This window comes from Myotis nattereri, assembly GCF_964212035.1.
Source record: "Myotis nattereri genome assembly, chromosome: 3".
In the NCBI taxonomy this organism is placed as follows: domain Eukaryota; kingdom Metazoa; phylum Chordata; class Mammalia; order Chiroptera; family Vespertilionidae; genus Myotis; species Myotis nattereri.
In genome coordinates, this window is record NC_138077.1 from 181,543,384 (window position 1) to 181,565,365 (window position 21,982).

A 21,982-nucleotide genomic window follows, 5' to 3' on the forward strand; every position below is an offset into this window, starting at 1 on the left:
TGAGGGCATGATGACCATTTGCATATTATCTCTTTATTATATAGGATAGACACCTGATTTTTTAAAAAGTCGCTTTGGAGCAAAAAGGGTAGATAATTACTTTTTTTTTTTTTTTTGGTAAATCAATCACAATTATACTTTTTTTTTTTGCCAGGAGAACAAAAAATATATTCTTTGGTGTGCCTCAGAATCTTAGTAATTATTTTACGGGTGCCATGAAGTGAAAAGGGTTAAAAGTTGTTGACCTAAGCATCGTCTTTATTTATTTATTTATTTATTTATTTATTTATTTATTTATTATTGATTTTTTTTTAGAGAGAGAGAGAAACATCGATGATGGGGAATCAAACCAGCAAACTTTTGGTGTATGGGACAACGCCCAGCCAGCTGAACTATACTGGCCAGGGATAAGCATTGTCTTTTATCCTCCCCTTAAATCTCTTTAAAACTAAAACTTTAGGTTAACAGGTGTTATGGATTGAATTATGTCCCTCTCTATTTGCTTCCCCCACACCCAAATGTGGCAGTCCTAGCCTCCAGTACCTGTGAATGTGATCTTATTTGGAAATACGAGTCTTTGCAGATAATCAAATTAAGATTTTTAGTGGGCCCCAAATCATTATAACTGGTGTCCTTATCAAAGTGGAAATGCGTATGCAGAGGCAGACATACATAGAGGGAAGATAATGTAAAGATGCAGGGAGAACACTCTCTGCAGCTAAGAAACGCCTGAGGCTACGAGGGGAAAGGAATGGAAAAGATTCTCCTTCAGCCTCAGAAGGACCCAACTCATCTCCGGCTTCTAGCACTTAGCAGTGTGAGGCAGTGCACTCCTGTTGTTTAAGCCACCCAGTGTGGTACTTTGCTATGGCAGCCCCAGGAAACTAATATAGTAGGGACCAGTGGATGCTCCCCAGCGCAGCACTCACTTTCCCTCATTTTTTACCTCTGTAGATTTCCCTTTACTTTCTCACCAGTGAAACTCTGCATTCCAAAGTATGTTTTTTAAAAAAAATACTTTATCCAGCAACCTATTTGTTTTGTTTTGGAAAGGTTTATTAGGAAATCTAGTCTTCAACTTGTTAATGAAAGTCTGCTTGACTCTTCCAGAGTAACTTTCTGAAAATGGCGTTTGGTTTATCTTGGTACTTATTAATTCCCAAGTCTAATTTATTATTTCTTTTGTTCCTTTATTATGCATCATATCCTATTATGCTCTGTACATGGTATTTTCTCATTAGTTCCTTGAAGGTTGAGAGGGTGTCTTACTCACCTTCTAATACTCAGTATGTAGAAAAATACCATACATATAATAGGTAGTTAATAAGTGTGGTTATTAAGCTGAATGTACTTGTATATTGGTCACATGCATAGGTGTGTAAGTTGGTGAAGTGATGACTTTAAATCTTAATTCAAAGTTCTTATTCTTAATCCACAAATGTCTATTACTCAAGGTTATAGTCACTTAAGAGGGATTTTCTTTTCTTTCTATTAAAATAAAAATCTCAAGTGTATGGCCTTCCAAGTCTCTTAAAGTATGAAATAACTAATAAATATAATTCCTAATTATTACAACCCTATAAAGTAAATTATTGTTCCCATTTTACAAATGAGGAAATGAGGATCAGAAAGGTTAAGTGCCTGTTTCAAGATGAGACACACTGTAAGTACAAGGGTTAGAAATAAAATTTATCTGGCTCTAAGCCATTCCTTCACTATCTTGCACTGAGTACTCACTTTGGGTCCCATCGTGCAATGATTATGAAACTTCTAGGTATTTTTCGATTCCCATTTGAATCAGAGCTATAACAGTCTCTTACTCCAAAATAATGAAGGCTATCTTTCAAACTACCTGCTTATGTATGTTTTTTAGAATATACTTTATGTCCATGCGGTTACTTTCCATTGTTCATCTGATATATTGGTTAGATATAGACAACCTCAAAGAGTACATGCTAGAAAAACGGTCAATTATTTTAAGGTGGCTTTTCCTTTTTTTGCTCAGTAAGGGACAGTTTTCCACTGTAGTATATTTAAATCGTATCATAAGCCTCTTAATAAGATTTTGCCTAATGAGGCTGCTTTTTTGGTGCAGTCTGTGCACATACTACCATACACTTGCTCATACCTTGCTTGCATTCCAGTTGTAAACTTTATGTACTCAAATAGTTTTAAGTTCCTTGAGGTCAAGAATGAATTTTGTTCCTTTGTATTCCCCATAATAATAGATGTCATTTATTAAAGAATTACTGAGTACCAGGAAATTTATACACATTTCATTTATTATTTACAATAACATGGCAAATTAGGTATTATTACCCCCATTTACAGATGTGGAAAGTCTTGGATATAATTAGTCCCAAGGTTGTAAACCTATTAAGTGGCTATAATGATGGGTCCTTAATGTGGGAGTGTTGAATTGACTGATTATGGTAATTTCCCTGAAAGAGTTTTCCATCTGGCAATAATGAAGAAAAAAAAAGGCATAAGTTTGTATTCTTATGTTATAAGTTACCAGCCTGTGACCAAGGGCAAGTTACAAAGCATCATTAACCTGTATTTTCCAGTTTGTAAAATGGGAGACTAAAGCTCAATCCATGAGATAACTATGAATATTAAATTAAGTAATAGAGAAGGAAATAATAAATGCTGACTTAGTAACTTACTTGGTTTTGTTTCTTTTCTTTCTCCTTTTACTAAAATGTAAGCTGAATTAATATATGTATAAATTAAGAAGTACCAAAAAGAAAGACATTTCTTAAAGTATCTCCTATTTTTCTTTGAATACATACAATTTAATAGCTACTAGATATTGACAAAATTCAATATAATGCAGCATTTTTATATGCTAACATATTCATAACTATATTAAAATATCGTTGGATAGCCCTCCCAGATCAATTACTGTCACATATTCTGAATAGAGACCCACTTGTTTTTTAGGATGTTCATATCGCTTTCCTAAATATTTAGGACTTTATTTCCTACAATATTGGATAAGAAATCAGTAATCATTTTTGTATGTTTTTAATTGATTTTTTTCTTTATTGATTAAGGTATCACATTTGTGTCCTTATCCCCACATTACTACCCCCCCACACACACTCATGCCCCAGTGTCTGTGTCCATTGGTTAGGCTTATATGTAATCTTTTAATTTAATGGAAATAAATTTAAATATTTTGTTCTTAGCATGCCTTTTACCCAAATTAATAGGTTATTGTGTAAGTCAGTTTTTCTGTTGGTTGATTTAATGTCATTGTTGTTCTGTAACTTGAATTTTATGTCTGAATGGTATGTTTTGATCTGACTTTTCTTCAAGCTATCCTGTTCATGAATAAAGAGAAACCTGCCAATAGCCATACACAGCATTCTATAATTTAAATCTATATGTTTAAACTCAAAACAATGATATATTACTATATTGTAGAAATGTTAAATTAATCTTACATTGATCCTAAATATTATTATGTATTTGTTCAAAAATGTGCTATTAAAAATTTCCACAATTTTATCCTGGTCATTCCTGGCAGAACATTTTCCTTAGAAGACACTGATCTTTAAAGTTCTTTTATGTTGGTAAGCCACAACTTTATTTGCTGATATTGGTGCATGCTCTTTCAATAGAACCAGATGAACTAAAAGGTCCCTTTGAGTATTTGGGGGGGGTGGGGGGTGGGGTTTAAAAATTAGAATGATAATAAGTTGGTGTTGTGTGTTTTATAGATACTAGTCATATTTTGAAAAATTGCATTTTAAATCTTTAAGACATGATACACAAACCATTTTAAAGAAATTGAAAGCAATCATATATTTTCAACTGATGTTCTTATGTACTGTTCTTTTATATTTCTATATTAATATTTCCTACATGACATCTGTGAAGTCCCTCTGGATGCAAAATATATGTCTTCCTTCTTTTAACAGTCTTTGTGTAAAGTCATTTGCTTTTCCAGTAGGTACATGGTGTATTTAAAAAATTATAGGCAATTTACACCAGCTCAGAGTCATTTTGACTACTCTTAAGCAAATTAGCATTTGGTCAGTATTGTGTTCTCTCCCCTGTGGCCCTACTTGGGCTTCACATTAAACAGCCCCTCAGTCGAGTCCAAATGTCCAATTACACCCACTTACCATTTTAGAATGGTGCTGAACTTGCTATTTTGGGGCAGAATGTGTATGTGTTGTATTTAAATAAAACACATGTATGTAATTAAAAAATATGACCATAAATAATAAGTGGTTATTGTCTGTCTAGCTATGTGTTTTAAAAGCATTATCCATGTGAAATGGTAAAAAATAGACAAACAAACAAAAACTTCACTGGAAACTGTAAAATTATCCATACCAAAAAAATTAATTTGTTTATATTTCCCATGATGGTGTAATGAAAAAATATTTTTTGGTCTTATTTTCCCTGTTTTTGAGTTCTTGAGCAAATATCTTTTACTGGTCTTGTTTTGTCCTTGGTTTTGGATTATTTAGCAAATCGCCCATTATGTAATTAACATGAAATTAACCTACGGGTAGGCTATCTAAAACATTTAAAATATCCATTCTTCTTGCTGCTATCACAATTCTATTTCTAATAGTTCAAATTTGTTTACATTACATTGTGAATGTTACATGGCCTTCACATACATTTGCCTCATGACAAGAATTTGAAACAAAACTTAGGTAGAACTAGGGTCTGCATCAGTGTTTTCAGTTCTAAGATTTTATTTTCTTATCCTTCCTTGAATCATTAATGAAAATGATCTCACCTATACCTTAAAAATTATCAGCTTATATTTCTGTAGCAGATCATAATTTAACATCTTAAAGTGAACTGGTAGTATTTTTCAAAATATGTATTTGCTCAGTACTGAACTTTGGTAAGAAATATCTAAACATACACACATATACAGAAAATACTCATATAGGACAGGTCCACAAAGTATTATTTTGATTATCTGTCTAATACCAATTATACGCTTATAGATAAACATAGAAAAGTTAAGTCCATGTGTCAAGTGCAAAAAAAAAAAAATACTACAATTAAAATAGACCATTTACCAGTAGTTGTAATTTATTTTTAGAAAATGCTTTTGATCTGATATCATATTTTTCTCCATATTTTTCTATAAGTATCTACATTTTAACTTTTTATTGGTGAAAACAATTAGCTTTATCTTAATATGGCAAATTAAAATGTATTAAATTATTTTCCAAAGACCAGAAATTAAATTTAAGATTTTCTAAATCTTGATTGTGTACTGAAAATCATAGCATATGTCAAAATATTAAAACATTTTAAGATTCCAACTAATTTATATTCATAACCTAAATACAAACTTGCCACAACCTAATATCTACACTTGCTTCACTGAACTTTATTTTAAATAAAATACAGGCTGAATGCTTGAACTCATAGGCCTATCATCAGTTTAAATTAATAGGAATAATAATTACTTTCAACATCATGAAATATTTTTAAAGTTGAAGTAATATTTGTGAATAGAGAAATAGATGGCCGAGGAAGCAGGAATAAAGGAGAATTGGAAACCTCTTTGTACATGCTTTTGTGTTCATCACCTAAAATGTGGAAGCAAAAAAAAAAAGATAGGACAGTCTTTTAGGTGAGAATAGTGAAGCATTTTTTTTTTTTTTAAAGAAAAAGACTGTGCTTTAACTGTATTTTACTTAACATTGAAAAAGAGACCCTGGACTGATCAATTACCTGTATATGATGATGATTATATAATGTCTTTCACAATTAAAAATAATACTACAATACACACTATTGCTTATTTAAATATTGAGGAAGGGAATATTGTACTATTCATTATCATCAAATGCTACTCAATTTAATAAATTGATCCCATTTATTCTTCTAATATATGAGGTTTTTAAATGTTCAACTTGTATCATCACCATATTATAACTGATTTACAAATTAATTATTTTAGGCCTTTCAAATGTTAACATTTACTTATATCTGTTCTAAACTTTGACAAAAGAAGAAATGCATGCTTCTTTTAAAATGGCCTGTATAAGTTCGGTCTGAAGTTCTTGAATTAGCAGAATGGCCATCATCAGAATGCTGCTGTATCATTGAGGATAGTCTCTTCTTAATACAAATATCTGAAAGAGAAACTGTGGAACAAGAACTATTTAGGCCCATGTGGCTTTTACAATAGTTCTAAAATGTAGGAAATGGAGATATTGTTACATTAGCTGTACACAGAATAGCCAAATTATAGAATAGTTAGTCCTAAAGACCAGTAAGTTTTATTTTACTTTAGGAAATCATGCTTCCAAGGCATAAATTTTAAACTCAGGGCAGACTGCTTTAACCAGCAAGTTGTGCCATCTGTACAGCTAGAAGAAACAGAGGAGTGCAATTGGACTGTATTTTAATTTGGTTGTGACATTTTGGTTGCATTTCTAAATTAAAACTTTAACATTAAAAGATGTCAGTTCTGTATATGAACTTACACTATTCACATAACTAATCTTAAAAACTAAGGCATAGAACTAAAAAAAATGGCATAATAGTGCTTTATATGGTCAAGATAAAGTACCAATTTCCTCTAAATAACTACTGTACTGATGAAATGTAAGGAAAAGCAGAAACTTCTGTTTCCAAACATTTTAATGGATATTTTTGAGCTTTTCACCTATTAATCCCAGAAATAGTCCCATTATTTTAATGTTAAGAGACAATATCACTATTATACTAATTTGAGTGCGTTTGAGGTCTTGCTAAATTATTTCTTCTTTTATACTATTGATTATATGTAGGATTTCTTTTTAGTATTCAAAAATAAATGATGGGTAGTTTGGATAAGGTTTTTAAACTTCCTCCCAAAAAGAGCTGATATTTTTAGCTGACTAGCTTTTTAGGATGGGGGTAGTGAGAGAAGAGAAAAAGGCTGTATATAGAATTATTGAATAGGCCTGCATACTGACCAATGAGGATGGGGGCGGGGAGAAAGAGAGGTGAGGTGGAATAGCTGAAGTGTAATAATATCTGTATTTTTTTTTAAAAAAATGTACAAATTCTCCTCCCGCCCCATCCCCTCCCCTTCCTCGTATGTGCTGGTACCTCTGGATGGTTCAGAAGCCATTTTAGAACTCAGGAAACAAAATGTGAGTTACACTTGTGCTTTTGCAGGTGCTGTGGGTAGCAAGGATAACCTTTGCTCGCTTGCCTGGTGTGTTACCATGCTGTTGTTATTTGATGTCTTTGAGGATTAAAGAAGGCACAGAAAATTCCAAACCCACATCCTAACACCTGAAGCTCGCACAATATTTCTGTAGCAGATGGTAAAACATTTCATTGGCACCTTAATTTACAAAGTCAATACCCAGATTCGGGAAAGTTTATTCTTTTGTGGCATCTTTTGAAGATTCATATTCCATTTTCGGATCTATTCTGGGTTGAAAAACCGACTCCTTCTAGGTATTTTTGCGCACCCCAGCTCCACACAAAGTCCCTGCAGGCCTGCAGTTCTCGGTGTTTCACTCTGAAAGTGCATTTTCAATCCAGGACGTTTGGTAATTTAGGGGGGCGATGGTAACAGCAACACCATAACGAATCTTCATGAATAGTCTATGGCTGAGAAGCCTGAGAGGTATTTGCCGCCACGCATTTGGACGCGAGGCTCGGAGCCCGGCTGTCCTCAGCTGTCAGGGGTCGGGGGAGGAGGGAGAGGAGGGAAGGCAGTGCTGGCATTGGCACTGGCCAAGGAGTTGCTCCAGAGTTCGGCAGCCAGCTCACCTCTGCAGAGAGCTGGGCACTCACCGGCCCGCTAGCCCCTGCGCCCGTGTCGCCCTCCGGCCCCAGTCCTCAGGCGCAGGTTGCCGGAACTATCCCGTGGGATGGCTGCCGCCTCCTGGGGGACAGTCGCCGGAGGGCTCAGGCCCGGGGACCTGGCCGCCCCGGTGGCCCGCAGCGCCCGGGAGGAGCCGGGCACCCGCTCCTCCTCCCCGCCCCCAACTCCCGCCTACTGCCCGCCGCGCTGCGCGCCCGCTCGCCCCAGCTGGCTGGAGCGGCCGCGCACTCACTCACTCCGAGGGCGCCTCCAAGGTTACCCGGGTTGGGGGCTGGGGAGGCTCCCGCCACTGCCTCCTCCGCTGCGCTCCTCTTGCTGCGGCCCTCCCGCGCTCCTCGGCGACTGTGTTCCAAACCCCAAGGCAGAATAGGCTCCAAAGTCCGGGCGGGGAAGTCGAGCGGCGAGGCAGACAGGCATCAGGGCGGGGGGCGGCCTTAGTTGGTCTGAGCGCCCGGAGAGCAGGGTCAGGCGAGGTCGCGGCCAGAGGGGGCTGTGGCTCCGGCTGGCGACCTGGGCCCCGCAGGCTGGTCCGCGGGTGGCGACCAGGGGCCGCGGGGCTGCGGGTTGCGGGCTGCAGGCAGCGCGGTGGCGCCCGAGGCGCCCCGGGCGCGCTGGAGGGCAGAGACAAGCGGGCGGACAAACCTGCCGAGGAAACCAACTAAATAAAAAGAGACTGTTATTTAAGGCGCGGAAATTTGAAATATTTGGACAGGAAGAGAAAAGAAAAGAAACCTTAGCGAGGGAGGGAAAAGAAGAAAAAAAAAAAACGCGAGCTAACGGTTTTGAAACTCCCCCACCCCCACCCACCCCGGGCTTTTCTGCGCGCCCTGAGGGAACTCTGGGCTCCAGCTTCCTCACGAGAGAGCCCGGAGCTGCAGTGGGAGGCTGGACAGTTCGAAGGGACAGAAAGGATGTCTTCGCAGCCCCTCACAGGGGGCTTGGGCTGGCTATGGGCAGAATATTTGTCTGCTGCCTCGCTCTAGGTCCCTGCGTGGACCTGTTTGCGTGTGTGTGTGTGTGTGTGTGTGTGTGTGTGTGTGTTCGAACTGCAGTGTAAAATCAAAAGTCTCTCGAGACCAAGAGAGGGACTCTTCCCCACCCCACCCCCCCACTCCGTCCGCCCCCGTAGGCATTTGATGAAGGTCATTTAGGGCTCAGGGCAGTCAGGAAAGCTGTAAATACCACCCTTCTCGCTCCAGCGCTGTGATCTTGCAGCGCTTCTGGGCTATTGCTTCTACTCCAGGCAAAAGCACCTTTTTGGGAACTGAGATTTCGAAACCAGTCCGGAGCCACAGATCCCACGATAAGGGGAATTTATACTATTACCAATTGAATTGCTTGTCAGGACCGAATTCTTTTATCCATCACCCAGCATTTAGTGTGTGTGTGTACGAGCTCATCTCACACCGTTAAGAGATGCGAAATGTTCACCAGAAAAGTATGGGTTCACTACTGAAATATGTTAAAATGCAGTTGGCTTACTGTCTCAGGAAACAGAACGTGGACTGAGGTACAGTTAGTGCCCCCTTCCTCGAGGTGTATACTGGGCAAAGGCTGAGCCTGAGTTTCCCGATAACTTGGGTACGGACACAGTGGAGAACTGAATTTAAGAGGGCAGAGCTGTTTAGCACCCTCCATCCTTTCTATAGCGTCCTCTCCAGGGGCTCTGACCCCTCCATTAATTAGCACTTGCCTCTTCATTCTGCGTCCGAATAAGTTCAGACCCTTCCCCACCTCAGCTCGCTGCAAAGTTTAGACTCTATTAAACTCAGCAACACCCTTCTTTCATCCTATACGTGTCGGCATATTCAAGAGTCTTACCGAATATTATTGAGGTTTGTGAGAGAATGAATAATGGTTTTTCATATTTCCTAGAGGGGACCACATAACTCATTTCTAAAATACTTAGATTAGCAAAGCTATTTCCTGCCAGAGAAATGTGGCGATATTTAATGACTAGCAAATTTTAGGCTGAAAAGAGATGAGCTCCTTGTCCCCTTATGGGTTCCCACCACCTATGGACAAAGCCACTGCAGAAGTACCTCCTTCTCTTTAGCTTTCTGAGTCCTATAACTTTATATTTGGTTTCCAACGAGCAATTTTAATACTGAGACTTGGTGGAAACGTAAGAGGCCATTAAACTCGACTTTAAACTCAGAAACTTCCATCTTTGCAGTTAAAACTTCTAAGAAGGGTTGTTTTATGTTTTTAGTAATCTTATGTTTAGAAAAATAGTCATCTTACTTAAGCAATGTTTTGTACATTGATTCTAGTTTTAAAATCCAAATACAACACTTTTTCCTTCAAAATCATCTCAACTTCTACTTTTTCTAAATTTTCAAATGTGTTTTAAATTTAATTTCATGTTGCTGTCAAAAATAAAATTGTTCAGTAACTTGTGGTTGGAGGTGGCAGAAGTTGAAATCCTGTTGCACTTAACTTAGGGAAGGTGAACGTTAGTGCCAAATTAAAAGGATTAAATCTTTTATCCTATACTCTTTTTATATTATCATGAAAAACACATTATTGAAAAACCACTTGCCTTGCAATCATTCCAATCCTTGTTAGGGCAGGCATCAGAACCATATCCTTCAATAAACCTTGAAGTATTTTGTTCTTTTTGGAGCGAGGGCAGAGAGCTTGTGAAGCAGAAGGAGGAAACTTTCACATAAAACATCTTTGTTCATATGGGAGAATATGAATAAAGTATTTATAAATTTATAAGTGGTAACTGCATTGAAATATTCTGGTTACAATCTTTAATTGAAACGACAGACTAATAGATGCTGGAAAATTCTCTCAGAAATATGATATTTTTATGTCATTCAAAAATTATTTTTAGCTTAACATATTCTTAAAAATATTTCCTATGACTTTACTAATAAGCTTTGTGGGAATCAAGTACTATATGTAGGAGTGACCTATGTACTTTTTGTAAATGTTTACATATTTATTATACTGCAGCCCCTAAAATACTTATGACTCTCATGTAATTTATATTTTTTTCTTGCTGGACATTTAACCCCCTAAAAATTTATGTTTGTATTATTTTTAATACATAGACATTTTATAATTTTACATTTCTGTCATTCAGGGAGAAAAAGCCAGTGTTGCACTTAGTATACTTATGGTATTATTTTGGGGAAATTTGTTAACGAATTATTTTATTTGTGATTTTTAAAAAAATCAACTAATGGGAGGCACTTGTAAGGTGGTACTTTCTTTTAAAAGTGGCTTTTAGAGCTAACATATAATTGTTTTTAGATTGCTATTCTGAAACCTGTTTTTCCAACTATTCAATTAAGTTTGAGAAAAAGGGAAGATTAAACAGTAGGATTAATTCACACTGAAATAATTTCAGGTTTGATGTTCAAAAAAGCTGTTCTTATCCTACTTTAAAGCGAAATACAAGGCACCAAGTAAACTCTTTTGGGAGAGACATCAGGAAAGGAAGAAAAAAAATAATTGAATCCTCAAGAGAATATGCCTAGTTTTCCAGTTGGTCTATGTTTTCTAATGTCAAGATATAAAACATGATCTCCTAGGAGGTGGCAAATTATATGGGGGTTATTCTAGTAGAGGAGTGGAAGTCACAGAGAAACATTGTCCTGTTTTGGAAAAGTGTTTTAATTAGGCAAAAGAAGCATCAGGACAAATCATTTTTAAAATAAAGTCATCAAGTTGGGTATTGAGACTAGCAAAGGGAGAAATAAGCCAAGAAAAAGTAAAGGGAAGATAAAATAATAAGAAGAAAGCCAAAGCTATTTGCAATTATATGTTAGAACTCACGATTCTGTAGGTGAAAAAGATATTCATAAACCTGTAGTAAGATTTCCATTTAGCAGTTTCAGAAGATTTAACAAGCTGCTTAAGATATGACAAAACTGAGTTTTAACAAATGATATTAAAATCAGACAGCCAACCATTTAACTGACAGAATAGCAGGCGGTGTGGGAGAGCCCTCCCCACATTCATTGCAGATTTTCAGCCCCCTCCGCCCCGGTTCCCTCCATCAGGCTAACGACCTCGTTCCTCCGGTAGAGCCTGGCCAAGTCGCAGGCGGTATCCCCGTTGTGGTTCCGATGCCCCACGTTGCTGGTGGTGTGCTTCACAAGGAACTCCACCACCGGGAGGTGGCCTTCTTTGGCAGCCAAGTGCAAGGGCAGGTTCCCTTCATTATCCTCGATGTTAACGTCAGCTTGAAACTCCAGCAAAGTCTGTAAAGTGTCCAGGAAACCCGCTCTGGCTGCATCATGAATGACAGCGAAACCAGTTCCGTCTTTCAAATTGGGATCAGCACCTCTAAGCAGTAGTCTCCTGGCAATCTCGGGATTTCCAAGTTTCATAACCTGGAAAAGAAGAGAGTAGAGTGCTTCTACTACAAGAATATTTTAAAATATCCACCTCTCCTATTTATGTAATTATGTTTAGTGAAGAAGTACTTGGGGAAGACCCACGTGATGGAGTTTGAAGGACTCAGTTGCAAGAAGGAAAGTACTAGTAGGTATAACTAGAAGGAAACTTATAAAAATTGAGCGTATATGATGAAATATCTTAAATGGGCCCCAAAGTAGGATAAATTGATCAGTAAAATAGAACTAGTTCAAATTGTATAAAATTCACTCACAACTCAGTTCTCTATCTCCCATAAAGGGGTGTGTAACTTCGTGAATTTATTAAGAGAAAAGAAATGGAAATTGGGACTTAAATAAGAGTCTTCTGTGCTTGTTCATACTCATAAAATATACCTCGAGTATTTATTCTGGAAAATCAAAGGTGGGCAACATTTATTTTCTAAATAGCCACTGAAAAGAAATAAGGGGAGTGAGTTTCTTTAAATCCCCAAAGAAGTGTTTCTACACATCAGTCTCCATCACCTAGTTTAAAAATGATCTATTAAAAATTCAGATCTGACATTTTCTTAAATGATTAATTTTCACAAGGTCTCCCCCAATAGCTATAGTGCCAAATTCCCAAGTTGTTTTTTTTAATTTATTTGCAAATTATTACATATTGGCTACGAGGTATGAGGTGTATTTAGCACTTATAATTCTTCACTTGAAATTTTTAAATATTACTGATTATTAGGTGTTAAGTAAATAATAGCGTTCTCCATGTTTATGATATTGGCTTACCTAAAACTAAATTCAAGACATGCTGTGTATCAGATAGGAGATGATTATATGGCAACTGCTCTTGAAAAGAATGGAACAGTCTAATCCTTCTATATTACTTACTGTTTTTAAAGTTCTAATTGGCCTTCTGATTTTAAAGTGAGCAAAAGAAAATAAGATATTTAATATGTACTTTGGGACACAGACAGCGTCTGTGGTTGAGCCCATTTAGTAATCAGCTGGTGATCCCACCTTATTTCCTTTTGCAGTTATTGTCAGGAATTTAGGAATAGCTATTTGTAAACTGCCAACACTTGAAAAGCCAGAATGTAGTATTAAAATTTGCTGTCAATATTCAAATAATTCACATGATAAAGACTTATCTACTTTTGTTTGAATATACATATTTCACTCTAATAAGAGATGTCTATTAGGCTCTCATACTTATAAAATATCTTGTGGAGCAGCACGAAGTAATTTATACTATATATAATTTAGTTGTGAAAAAATATAGTCTCATTAACATGCCAAAAATTTCAGCATTTTAACTTATTTCATTTATATTTAGGTATACTCATAATAATATAAATTTATAATACATAGATTGCATAATAGACACTCAAATATTTGTGAAATTAAATATAACCCATTGGAAAATACATACAAAGTTTATCCCTTTAGAATGTTTGTTTTTAAAAAATAATCACAAATTAAGTAATATTAGAATAAATAATATTTTATAAATGCAAACTATATAGATGTCCAAGATACTAAGCCTCCCTCTCGATAAAACCTTCCTGGCTTATAGCCCTGCCTTTGGGGCAGTGGTAAGAATGATACATAATTTGTTTTTCAAGAACTTCAATGAAGTATACTTTTTGGTTATTAAAAATCAACACAATCTAATTTTTTGCCACAACTGCCTCTAAAGATTTAGTCACATTTAAGAACCTGGACTAGGAAAAATAAGAAACAGACAACTTGGATCTCTGTAAAGGAAATGTATGATTAAGGCCTTTGATATTATACTGATTGAAAAGCTTACAGTAGCAAAGGGAAAAAAAACTTTTACAATTGAGTTAAGTAAATATAAATGTAGAAGGAAATTTACCATCTTTCATAGTAAATAACAGTAATATTGGAAATTGTTTTAAAGGAAAGTTCTTTCTTGAATTATGACACAACTTCAGAGTCCTGATTATACATACTGAAAATAAGCCTTGAGACTCCTGTTTGTGTGTATTTCATCATATGTACAAGGACTAATTCACAATAAGTGGGTGTTAGTATCTTGATAAATGTGTTTAATGTAAACAAGGTTGCAGATTTTATTTAAAATGTTTGTCAAAACTTGTTTTCAGTATTAATTCCCCAGTCTTCCTGTTCGTCAAAAGTCCTGCAAGGTTTTATTCTTAACATGGGTTAAGAGTCTCATTGTGAGATTTATAAAATCTTTCAGTTTTCAATAGGAAACTTTTAAATATATTAAAATTGCTATCACCACACCTGTTAAAACTACTAAGTAGAAAAAGAAAAAAATCCTTTCCCCACTTAATCTATCTGAAATAACAAGATAAATTATTTAATATATATGCATAAGCTTCCATAACAGTGAAAATTTTGCCAGGTCAGTGTATTCTGATTAAAAATGTAAGACTGTATAGGCATTATCAGGTAATAGTATATATCCTTCCACTTAAATTTTCTAATTCTTGTAATTAAAATAAATAACCTTAAAAACCCTCTCTCCAATTTTCAGTGTTTCGAATGTAGCATTTCCGAATAAGACTAGCTCACAAGAATATCATTAGAACTCTGATAAAGCAACTATTTGAGACCAATTTTCCATTTTTCTGTTTTAAGCCTTTCAACTAAGTTACAGGATAATGTCCAGAGGAGGAAAAAAATTATCAGGTACAATACTTGGCAGCTGGACTTGTTTCATTTGTTGCTTGTAAATCTAATAACTAAAAATTAGAACATACCACGGCATGACCGCAGAGACAAAAACACAAGCTGAGCTCTGATTAGGAAATTCAATTTTTTATTCCTCCTCAATCCTGAATGGGTGGATGGTATTACATTAACTGTGAAATGTACATCCTGTCCCCGTGCCCAGTTCACCCATTCCAAATGAGGAAAGGTTGTTTGTTAAAACGTGAAGCATTTGAAGAAAAACATCCCTGCCAGTAGTCAAGAAAATTAACGTTAAAGTCAATTATAGGAGCAAAGTATGAAAACCACTAATAGCAGCGTATTTACTTCAAATAATCATCATAATAATGTGTTTACAGAGCTGTCTATCCCCCCTCCCCACCCCCACCCCCAATTCGGCGCTGCTACGATGGCTTTCAAATACCCACCATCATAAAAACATTCCGAAAATTAAGACCAAACCTGGAATCTACTTGATATCATGGATGTTATTGGATTTGACGAGTTTGTTCAAAGTACGTCATTTTGGGGAGTTGGATCCACTTAAAGATATAAAATATGGCAACCAACTAGGTTTAAAAACAGTGAAATTCTGTACCCCTCAAAGCTTAAAAGCTGCTATGCCAGAAACCCGGGTCACGTAGGCAACGCTGTTGACCTGTTTTCCCCACCTCTCTGGATACCAACCTGCAGCGCAGTCCTTCCAAATCCATTTTGTGCATTGACGTTTACATTATTTTGCAACAAACTAGTAAGTTGCTCTAGGTCCCCCCTGGCAGCTGCGGACGCCAACTCGTTCCCCCAAGGTTCGGCCATTCTTTAGGGTCCTGACGATCGGGAAAAGATGAATTAGTTGTTTTTCTTTTCTCTCTTTCCTTCGCTCCTAACCAGGCTGCATGATGGCATCGGAGGCTGACAGAAGGACTGGGATGGTTAATCTGGAGTAGAGCTTGGTAGTAAATACTAGTAAGATCTGCCTGCCAAAAGCCCGCCCCTCGATTCACACGTGATTATTCAGCAAAACTGAGCCATTGGAGAGGGGCTCGCTCCTCGCTTTTTAGCTTAACCCCTAGGAAGAATTCTGGTGATTCAAGAGAGACAGACACATTCCTGGTAAATTACTCTGGATGGAAAATGCAGGCAGAGCTGTCACAACACTAAAGGTCTCTGCGAGGAATGTGTGCGGAGGGTTAGGGAACTCGACCCGGGGGAGAAAACACAGCGGAAGAAACGACATTTGCGGGGAAGAAGAGGCATTAACCCACCCTGGTTCACGGCGGTGGCTGGAGCCGCGCGAGCCACAACGGCAGGGGCAGGTCCTCCGGGAGGCTCGTCTCCATCCGTCACGCCCGAAGGGGTAGTCGCGTCCTCCGCGGCGGGGAGAGCGCCGCTGCAGCTGGATGCTGACGTCCTCCGGGGGGTTAACGATGATCGCCAGCAGGCAAACGGGAGTGGTAGTTCCGCAGCCCTCAAGTCACAGGTCGCCGCGACTCCTCGGTGGCCTGGGCTCCTCGGGAGGGGCCTGGCTTCGCGTCCGGGCCGAGACGAGGGCTAACGCCGCGCGGGAAGGCTCCGGAGCCCGCCCGCCGGGCCACCGCCGCCCCGCCGAGCCTCCGAGGCCGTGGGAGCCAGGCTCGGCGCGCGTCCCCGGAGACCGCCGGGCGCGCGGCGGGCCTCGGCCAAGCGGGTCATGCCGGCCCCGCCGGGTGCCGGGACTCCCAGCAGCGCGAGGACAAGGGAGAGCGATGCGGGCAGCGTCTACCCGGCCCGGGCTGCTGGGGCAGCGCGTTGCAGCATCGCGGCTGCCCGGGGCAGCCCAGCCGTCACTTCCCGCCTACGACCGAGCCAGCGCAGGCTTCCTACGGGAGACGCTCCCGGAGCGGCCGCCGCCGTCCTCTCCTTCCTGCCCTGGCTTTCCGAGGGGCCGCCGGAGAGCGGGAGGGTCCGGGGGAGCTGGAGCCGGTCTCCGAGTTTGGGGAGTCACCGCGATCCCAGGTCGCGGCCAGTCCCGCCGCCCTGTCGACCAAGAGCCCAGCCGTTCCGGCCACCGGTGCCACTTGGCCAGCCTCTCGCGGTTCCCCGACCTCTGCCCGCGGCCGGTGCCGCCAACAGGGCAGCGGCCGCCAGCCAGCTGTGCCCCGCAGCCGACCTGGGCAGCGCCGCTTCCTCCCGAGCCGCCGCGCTCCCGGTGACAGTTTCTTTTGTAGCTAGTCTCCCCCAAAATCGCCGGTCCCTGCTCCCCTCACCCCGACAGACACTGGAGCGTTATCCCCCTTCCTACTCGCCTCCTTCCCTCCCTTCTTTGCTGCTCTTTTCGCTCCAACAGTTGCTACGTCTGTGGCCGCTGCAGAGACCGTGCCGGTTTCTTTCCCCTTTTTTCCGACCTCATCAGCTTTTTTTGAAAAGAAAAAAATTGAGCGCTTTTTGAGTTGAAAAACCCGCCCCCATTTTAACGGCAGAGTTTTAAGGAGGCTCGGCGGAGTTGCCGCGCCGCGGGAGCGGGAAGGCCGGGCCCCGCCCCCGCCCCGCCCCCCGCCCGGGCGGCGCTCGCCCGCCCCGCCTCGCGCTCCGCCCCCGCCCCGCGCCCTTCCTCCCGCCTCCTCGCTCCCCCCTCGGTCTCCGGCTCCGGCTCCCTCCCGCCAGCCCCTCGGCCTTCTCCTGCTGGCCGGTGGGAGCGGGTCGGTGACGCGGAACCCGGGGTTGCGGCGAACCCGGCGGGCGGGCAAGAGGGGACGGGGCTTGCCCAGGAGTCCGGCTGCGGAGAGCCGCAGGCCTGGAGGCCAGGCGCCGCTGGCTGCGGCCGGCGGGGGGCCCGGCGCCCTCGGCGCTCCCCGGCTCGGCGCTCGGAGTTCCGGCGGCGAGGCCTGCGCTGCAAACCCGGCCTCCTCTCCGCCGGGGCTCGCGCGGCGCAAACCTGGCCTCCGCTGGGCCTCGCACCTGCCGGATCAACCCGGGGCCGCGGCGGGCAGAGGTGGCGGTGGGGTGGAGGGAGAGACCCGACTGACAGCAGCAGCGGTGCTCAGCAAAAGCAAAAGCCTTTTGTAAAGTGAGGTCCGAGAGTCCCAAAGACGTGGTATGTAGGTGAGAAACCATGACGAGCTCCGAAACCCTCATATTCCAGGGGATCGAGACGGAAACATTCCATTTCTTCAGGGAAAGGGAGAAAAGCAATTAACTTTAAAGCGAAACTTCAATCCCGGGGAAGGTTTTCTAACAAGGCCATTTTATTATTATTATTGCCAAAGTTCTCACTTAGACTACATAGATGGGGGCTTGTTTTTTTGGGGGGGGGGGAGGGGAAAGAGTGTTTAAATGTAAATTGTTTATTTCAAACATCCGAGACACCAGTTCTCTCTGTGCTTTTAAACTTCCTCTTTTAGCCGTGTCAGGTTAATTAACTACAGCTTTCTATATTTTTTGTTCTTAAAAATACCCAACACGGTTACAAGATGCACCCAGTGGTCAAAATGAAAGCAAGCAAAAAATGACAAGTGGTGTAATTGGCACCAGCCTCTAGCAAGTATATCTTCCAGTAACATCTGTACCCAGCTCCTTGAAGTATACTGGGAATATCAGCAACAAAAACACCAGAAACATCTGGATAATTATCGAGCAATAGACTGGCTGGTAGGTGGGGTGGGGGAGGGGGGAGGTGTCATGTAAACTGGGAAGAATCTGGCAGTATTTTCTTTGAATTGTTGAGAGAGAGAAAAAAAATAACCAGAGCTCTTTTCTTAGGTGACTCAACTTCAAATGTGAATCAAGCGTGAACTACACAAGAAATTAACTCTTTTCTTGCACATATTTAGACACTTCAAATAGAACATTTAGCATTCCATTTTTACCAATAAATACCATAAATAATACAATTGACTTTTGATTACTCTCAGAACTTACTGTGTAATATGTTAGTACAGCTGGAGGGTGTGATGATATAGTAGCACTGTTGGCTGATAAGAGAAAACTGGCATTAACCCAATTTATGAGAATTGCTTTCTAGCATTATTATGGGTTCTTGCTAAGAGAAGATACTGTAATGAGGAAGAATGTTAAACTGTACTTATGTAACTCATAACATAGGTACACATGTGTTATAATTTTCATGAAATAAAATACTTTTGCTGAATAACAGTAAATAAAATTTAAGACAGTTTAAGATGCATATAGTAGAGCTGGATTAAGATTTTTGGAGGGACTAAGCACTGAAAAGATTTTGACGTCTCATCACCTCAGCTCATATGTAAATAAAATAAAAATAATACAAACAAAAAATAAGTATAAAGAAGTCCAACAAAGTTCTGCTTTCCCCCTTGATGACTATTTCCATGCTTTTGCTGAAAGATTAAATCCTTTAAGAAGGTATTTTTGTCTTTTTACTCTGTCATTGCTGGTGACCTGAAGTATATGTGTAGTCTGCTTATTGTGTAAACCAGAAGTGGCAGCACAGAGGTGTTTAATCTTGGTTTAGAGAGTATACTTTACACTACAAAGTACCTCCAATGAAAATCTAATATTTATTGAGTGTCACTTCACTGAGGTAGATTTGAAAGTGAGTATCTCTGCCCTTAGTAAGCTTATATTCTAACACGGTGTACAGGAAAGATTCACAATTAAGTATCTATTACAGCGGTTCTCAACCTCTGGGCCTCGAACAATGAAAATACATCCTGCATATCAGATATTTGCATTATGATTCATAACAGTAGCAAAATTACAGTTATGAAGTAGCAATGAAAATAATTTTATGGTTGGGGGTCACCACAACATGAGGAACTGTATTAAAGGGTCGCGGCATTAGGAAGGTTGAGAACCACTGAATATTGAAAGTAGTGGTTTCTCTTTTAAGTTAGTAATGAAATGTCTCTCAAAACAGTGTAAATATAGGTTTATAGTTGGATATGAAATACTTGGTGTTACAATTCAATCACATTATTTTGTGACTTTCCCTCTGACAAGTGTGCAGTTTCTGAATGATTAACTTATGGAAATATGTGTATGTATTTATAATTTCTTTACCTAGTTTCAAAATCTTCCTCTTGTATTTATAGACCCAACAGAGGTGGAAAACAGACTAGTACTCTCAGGGGACCTTTTAATCATTTCGTAATTGTGGCTTTGGCATTTTATTTCTGAGATTCAGCAGGCTTTTTCATGTGGGTACTTACATTACTTAATGAAAGTTTTTACAAAAAAATTTTTTTAACATTGATTTTTTGAGAGAGGAAAGTAGAGAGAAACCTTGATTTGTTGTTCCACTTAATTATGCATTCACTGGAGGCCTGGTGCACGAAATTTCATGCACTGGCGGGAGGGTCCCTCAGTCCGGCCTGCACCCTCCCGCAGCCTGGGACCCCTCACTCCTTATTGCCCACCTGTAGCAGAGGTGGGAGAGGTTCCCACCAGCACTGCTGTGCTCACCAGTGTGAGCCTAGCTTCTGGCTGAGCAGTGCTCCCCCAGTGGGAGTGCACTGATTGCCAGGGGGCAGCTCCTGCATTGAGCGTCTGCCCCCTGGTGGTCAATGCACATCATACCAACCAGTCATTCTGCCATTAGGTCGATTTGCATATTAGGGTTTTATTATATAAGAGGATTGGTTGATTCTTGTATGTGCCCTGACTGGGATCGAACCTGAAACCTAACCAACTGACCTACAAGGCCAGGGCATAAAGTTTTTTTGTAAAGTAAAAAAAAAAAAAAAAAAATTGTCCAATAGGCACCTCAGAAGCTTAAACATAATAGCAATAATTAATATTTGTATAGTGTTTCATGGTTATAAAAATTGATGCATGCATTAATCTTTACAACAAATCTGAGATAAAATAATTATCCTGATTTTTCAAGTGAAGGAATTGAGGCTTATAGAGATTGTGACTTAAAGCCAAAAAATTGTCAATACAGAATTTGAACTCAGATCTTGAGGCCCCAAATCCTGGACTCTTTCATTACTTAAGAGTCCAGGATTAGGCACCAATGAAATATACTTTGATTATTTTTGTTGAGTAACAGTAAATAAAATTTAAGACAGTTTAAGATGTATATAAACCTTACCTGGTTTGGCTCAATGGATAGAGTGTCAGCCCACGGACTGAAGGGTCCCAGGTTCGATTCCAGTAAAGGGCACATGCCCAGGTTGCAGGCTCAATCCCCAGGAGGGGGTGTGCAGGAAGCAGCCAATTAATGATTCTCATCATTGAAGTTTCTTTCTTTCTTTTTTTTTATATTTCTTTATTGATTTCAGAGAGGAAGGGAGAAGGAGATGGAGAGATAGAAACATCAATGATGAGAGAGAATCATTGATTGGCTGCCTCCTGCACACCCCACACTGGAGATCGAGCCCGCAACCCAGGCATGTGCCCTTGGCCGGAACCGAACCTGGGACCCTTCAGTCCTCAGGCTGACGCCCTATCCACTGGGCCGAGCCGGCTAGGGCTCATCATTGATGTTTCTATCTCTCCCTCCCCCTTCCTCTCTGAAATCAATAAAATACATTTTTAAAAAAGATGCATATAATAGAGCTGGATTAAGTGTGGTTCTAACACTGTAGTAGCATTAGTCTTCTCAAAAATTATATCATAATCTAATAGTATTGTTACAAAGCTTAATTAACTTAACCAAAGGAGCAAGGTTAACACCACAAGTAATAAGTCATGTTGATATCATGTGATGAGGATACATATTTGTGGTGTTATTCCCCCAAATCCATAAACTCAGTATAATTCAGAGAAAACATCAGACAAATGCAAACTGAGGGACATTCTATAAAGTTCTAACTATTACTCTTCAAGATTCAGGACTGAGAAAATATCACAGATTGGAAGAGGCTAATGAAACATGACTAAATATAATGTATGTTGTTCTGGATTGGACCTGGAACAGAAAAAGAACATTAAAACAAAAACCCAAATAAGGTTTCTAGAATATAATTAAGAGTATTGTACCAATGTTAATTTCTTAGGTTGATGGCTATATCGTGATTCTGTAAGATGATAACAGAGGAAGCTGGATAAAAGACAAATAGGAACATTTTGTACCATCTTTGCAACTATTCTATAAATGTAAGATTATTTCAAATAAAAAATTAGCCTAATGACTACAGATAAATCTTACTATATAGTT

At 39.9% G+C, this 21,982-nt stretch overlaps 1 protein-coding gene across 1 annotated transcript; it reads right to left on the bottom strand.

The window, feature by feature from the left end:
- Positions 1-11,423: 11,423 nt before the first annotated feature.
- Positions 11,424-17,297, bottom strand: CDKN2C (cyclin dependent kinase inhibitor 2C). The gene is made up of 3 exons (XM_081087159.1): positions 16,131-17,297; positions 15,553-15,692; positions 11,424-12,165 (listed from the first exon to the last, which is right to left on the bottom strand). The coding sequence occupies exons 2-3, from the start codon at positions 15,679-15,681 to the stop codon at positions 11,788-11,790; spliced, it is 507 nt and encodes a 168-aa protein (XP_080943285.1). The 5' UTR covers positions 15,682-15,692; positions 16,131-17,297; the 3' UTR covers positions 11,424-11,787.
- Positions 17,298-21,982: the final 4,685 nt, after the last annotated feature.

What these genes read in the sequence shown, in the direction of transcription:
- CDKN2C (XM_081087159.1), bottom strand. Translation starts at nt 15,681, where the DNA reads ATGGCCGAACCTTGGGGGAACGAGTTGGCGTCCGCAGCTGCCAGGGGG. An exon ending in TTGGAAGGACTGCGCTGCAG is followed by an intron (nt 12,166 to 15,552) that starts GTTGGTATCCAG and finishes CTTCTTTTCCAG; the next exon opens with GTTATGAAACTTGGAAATCC.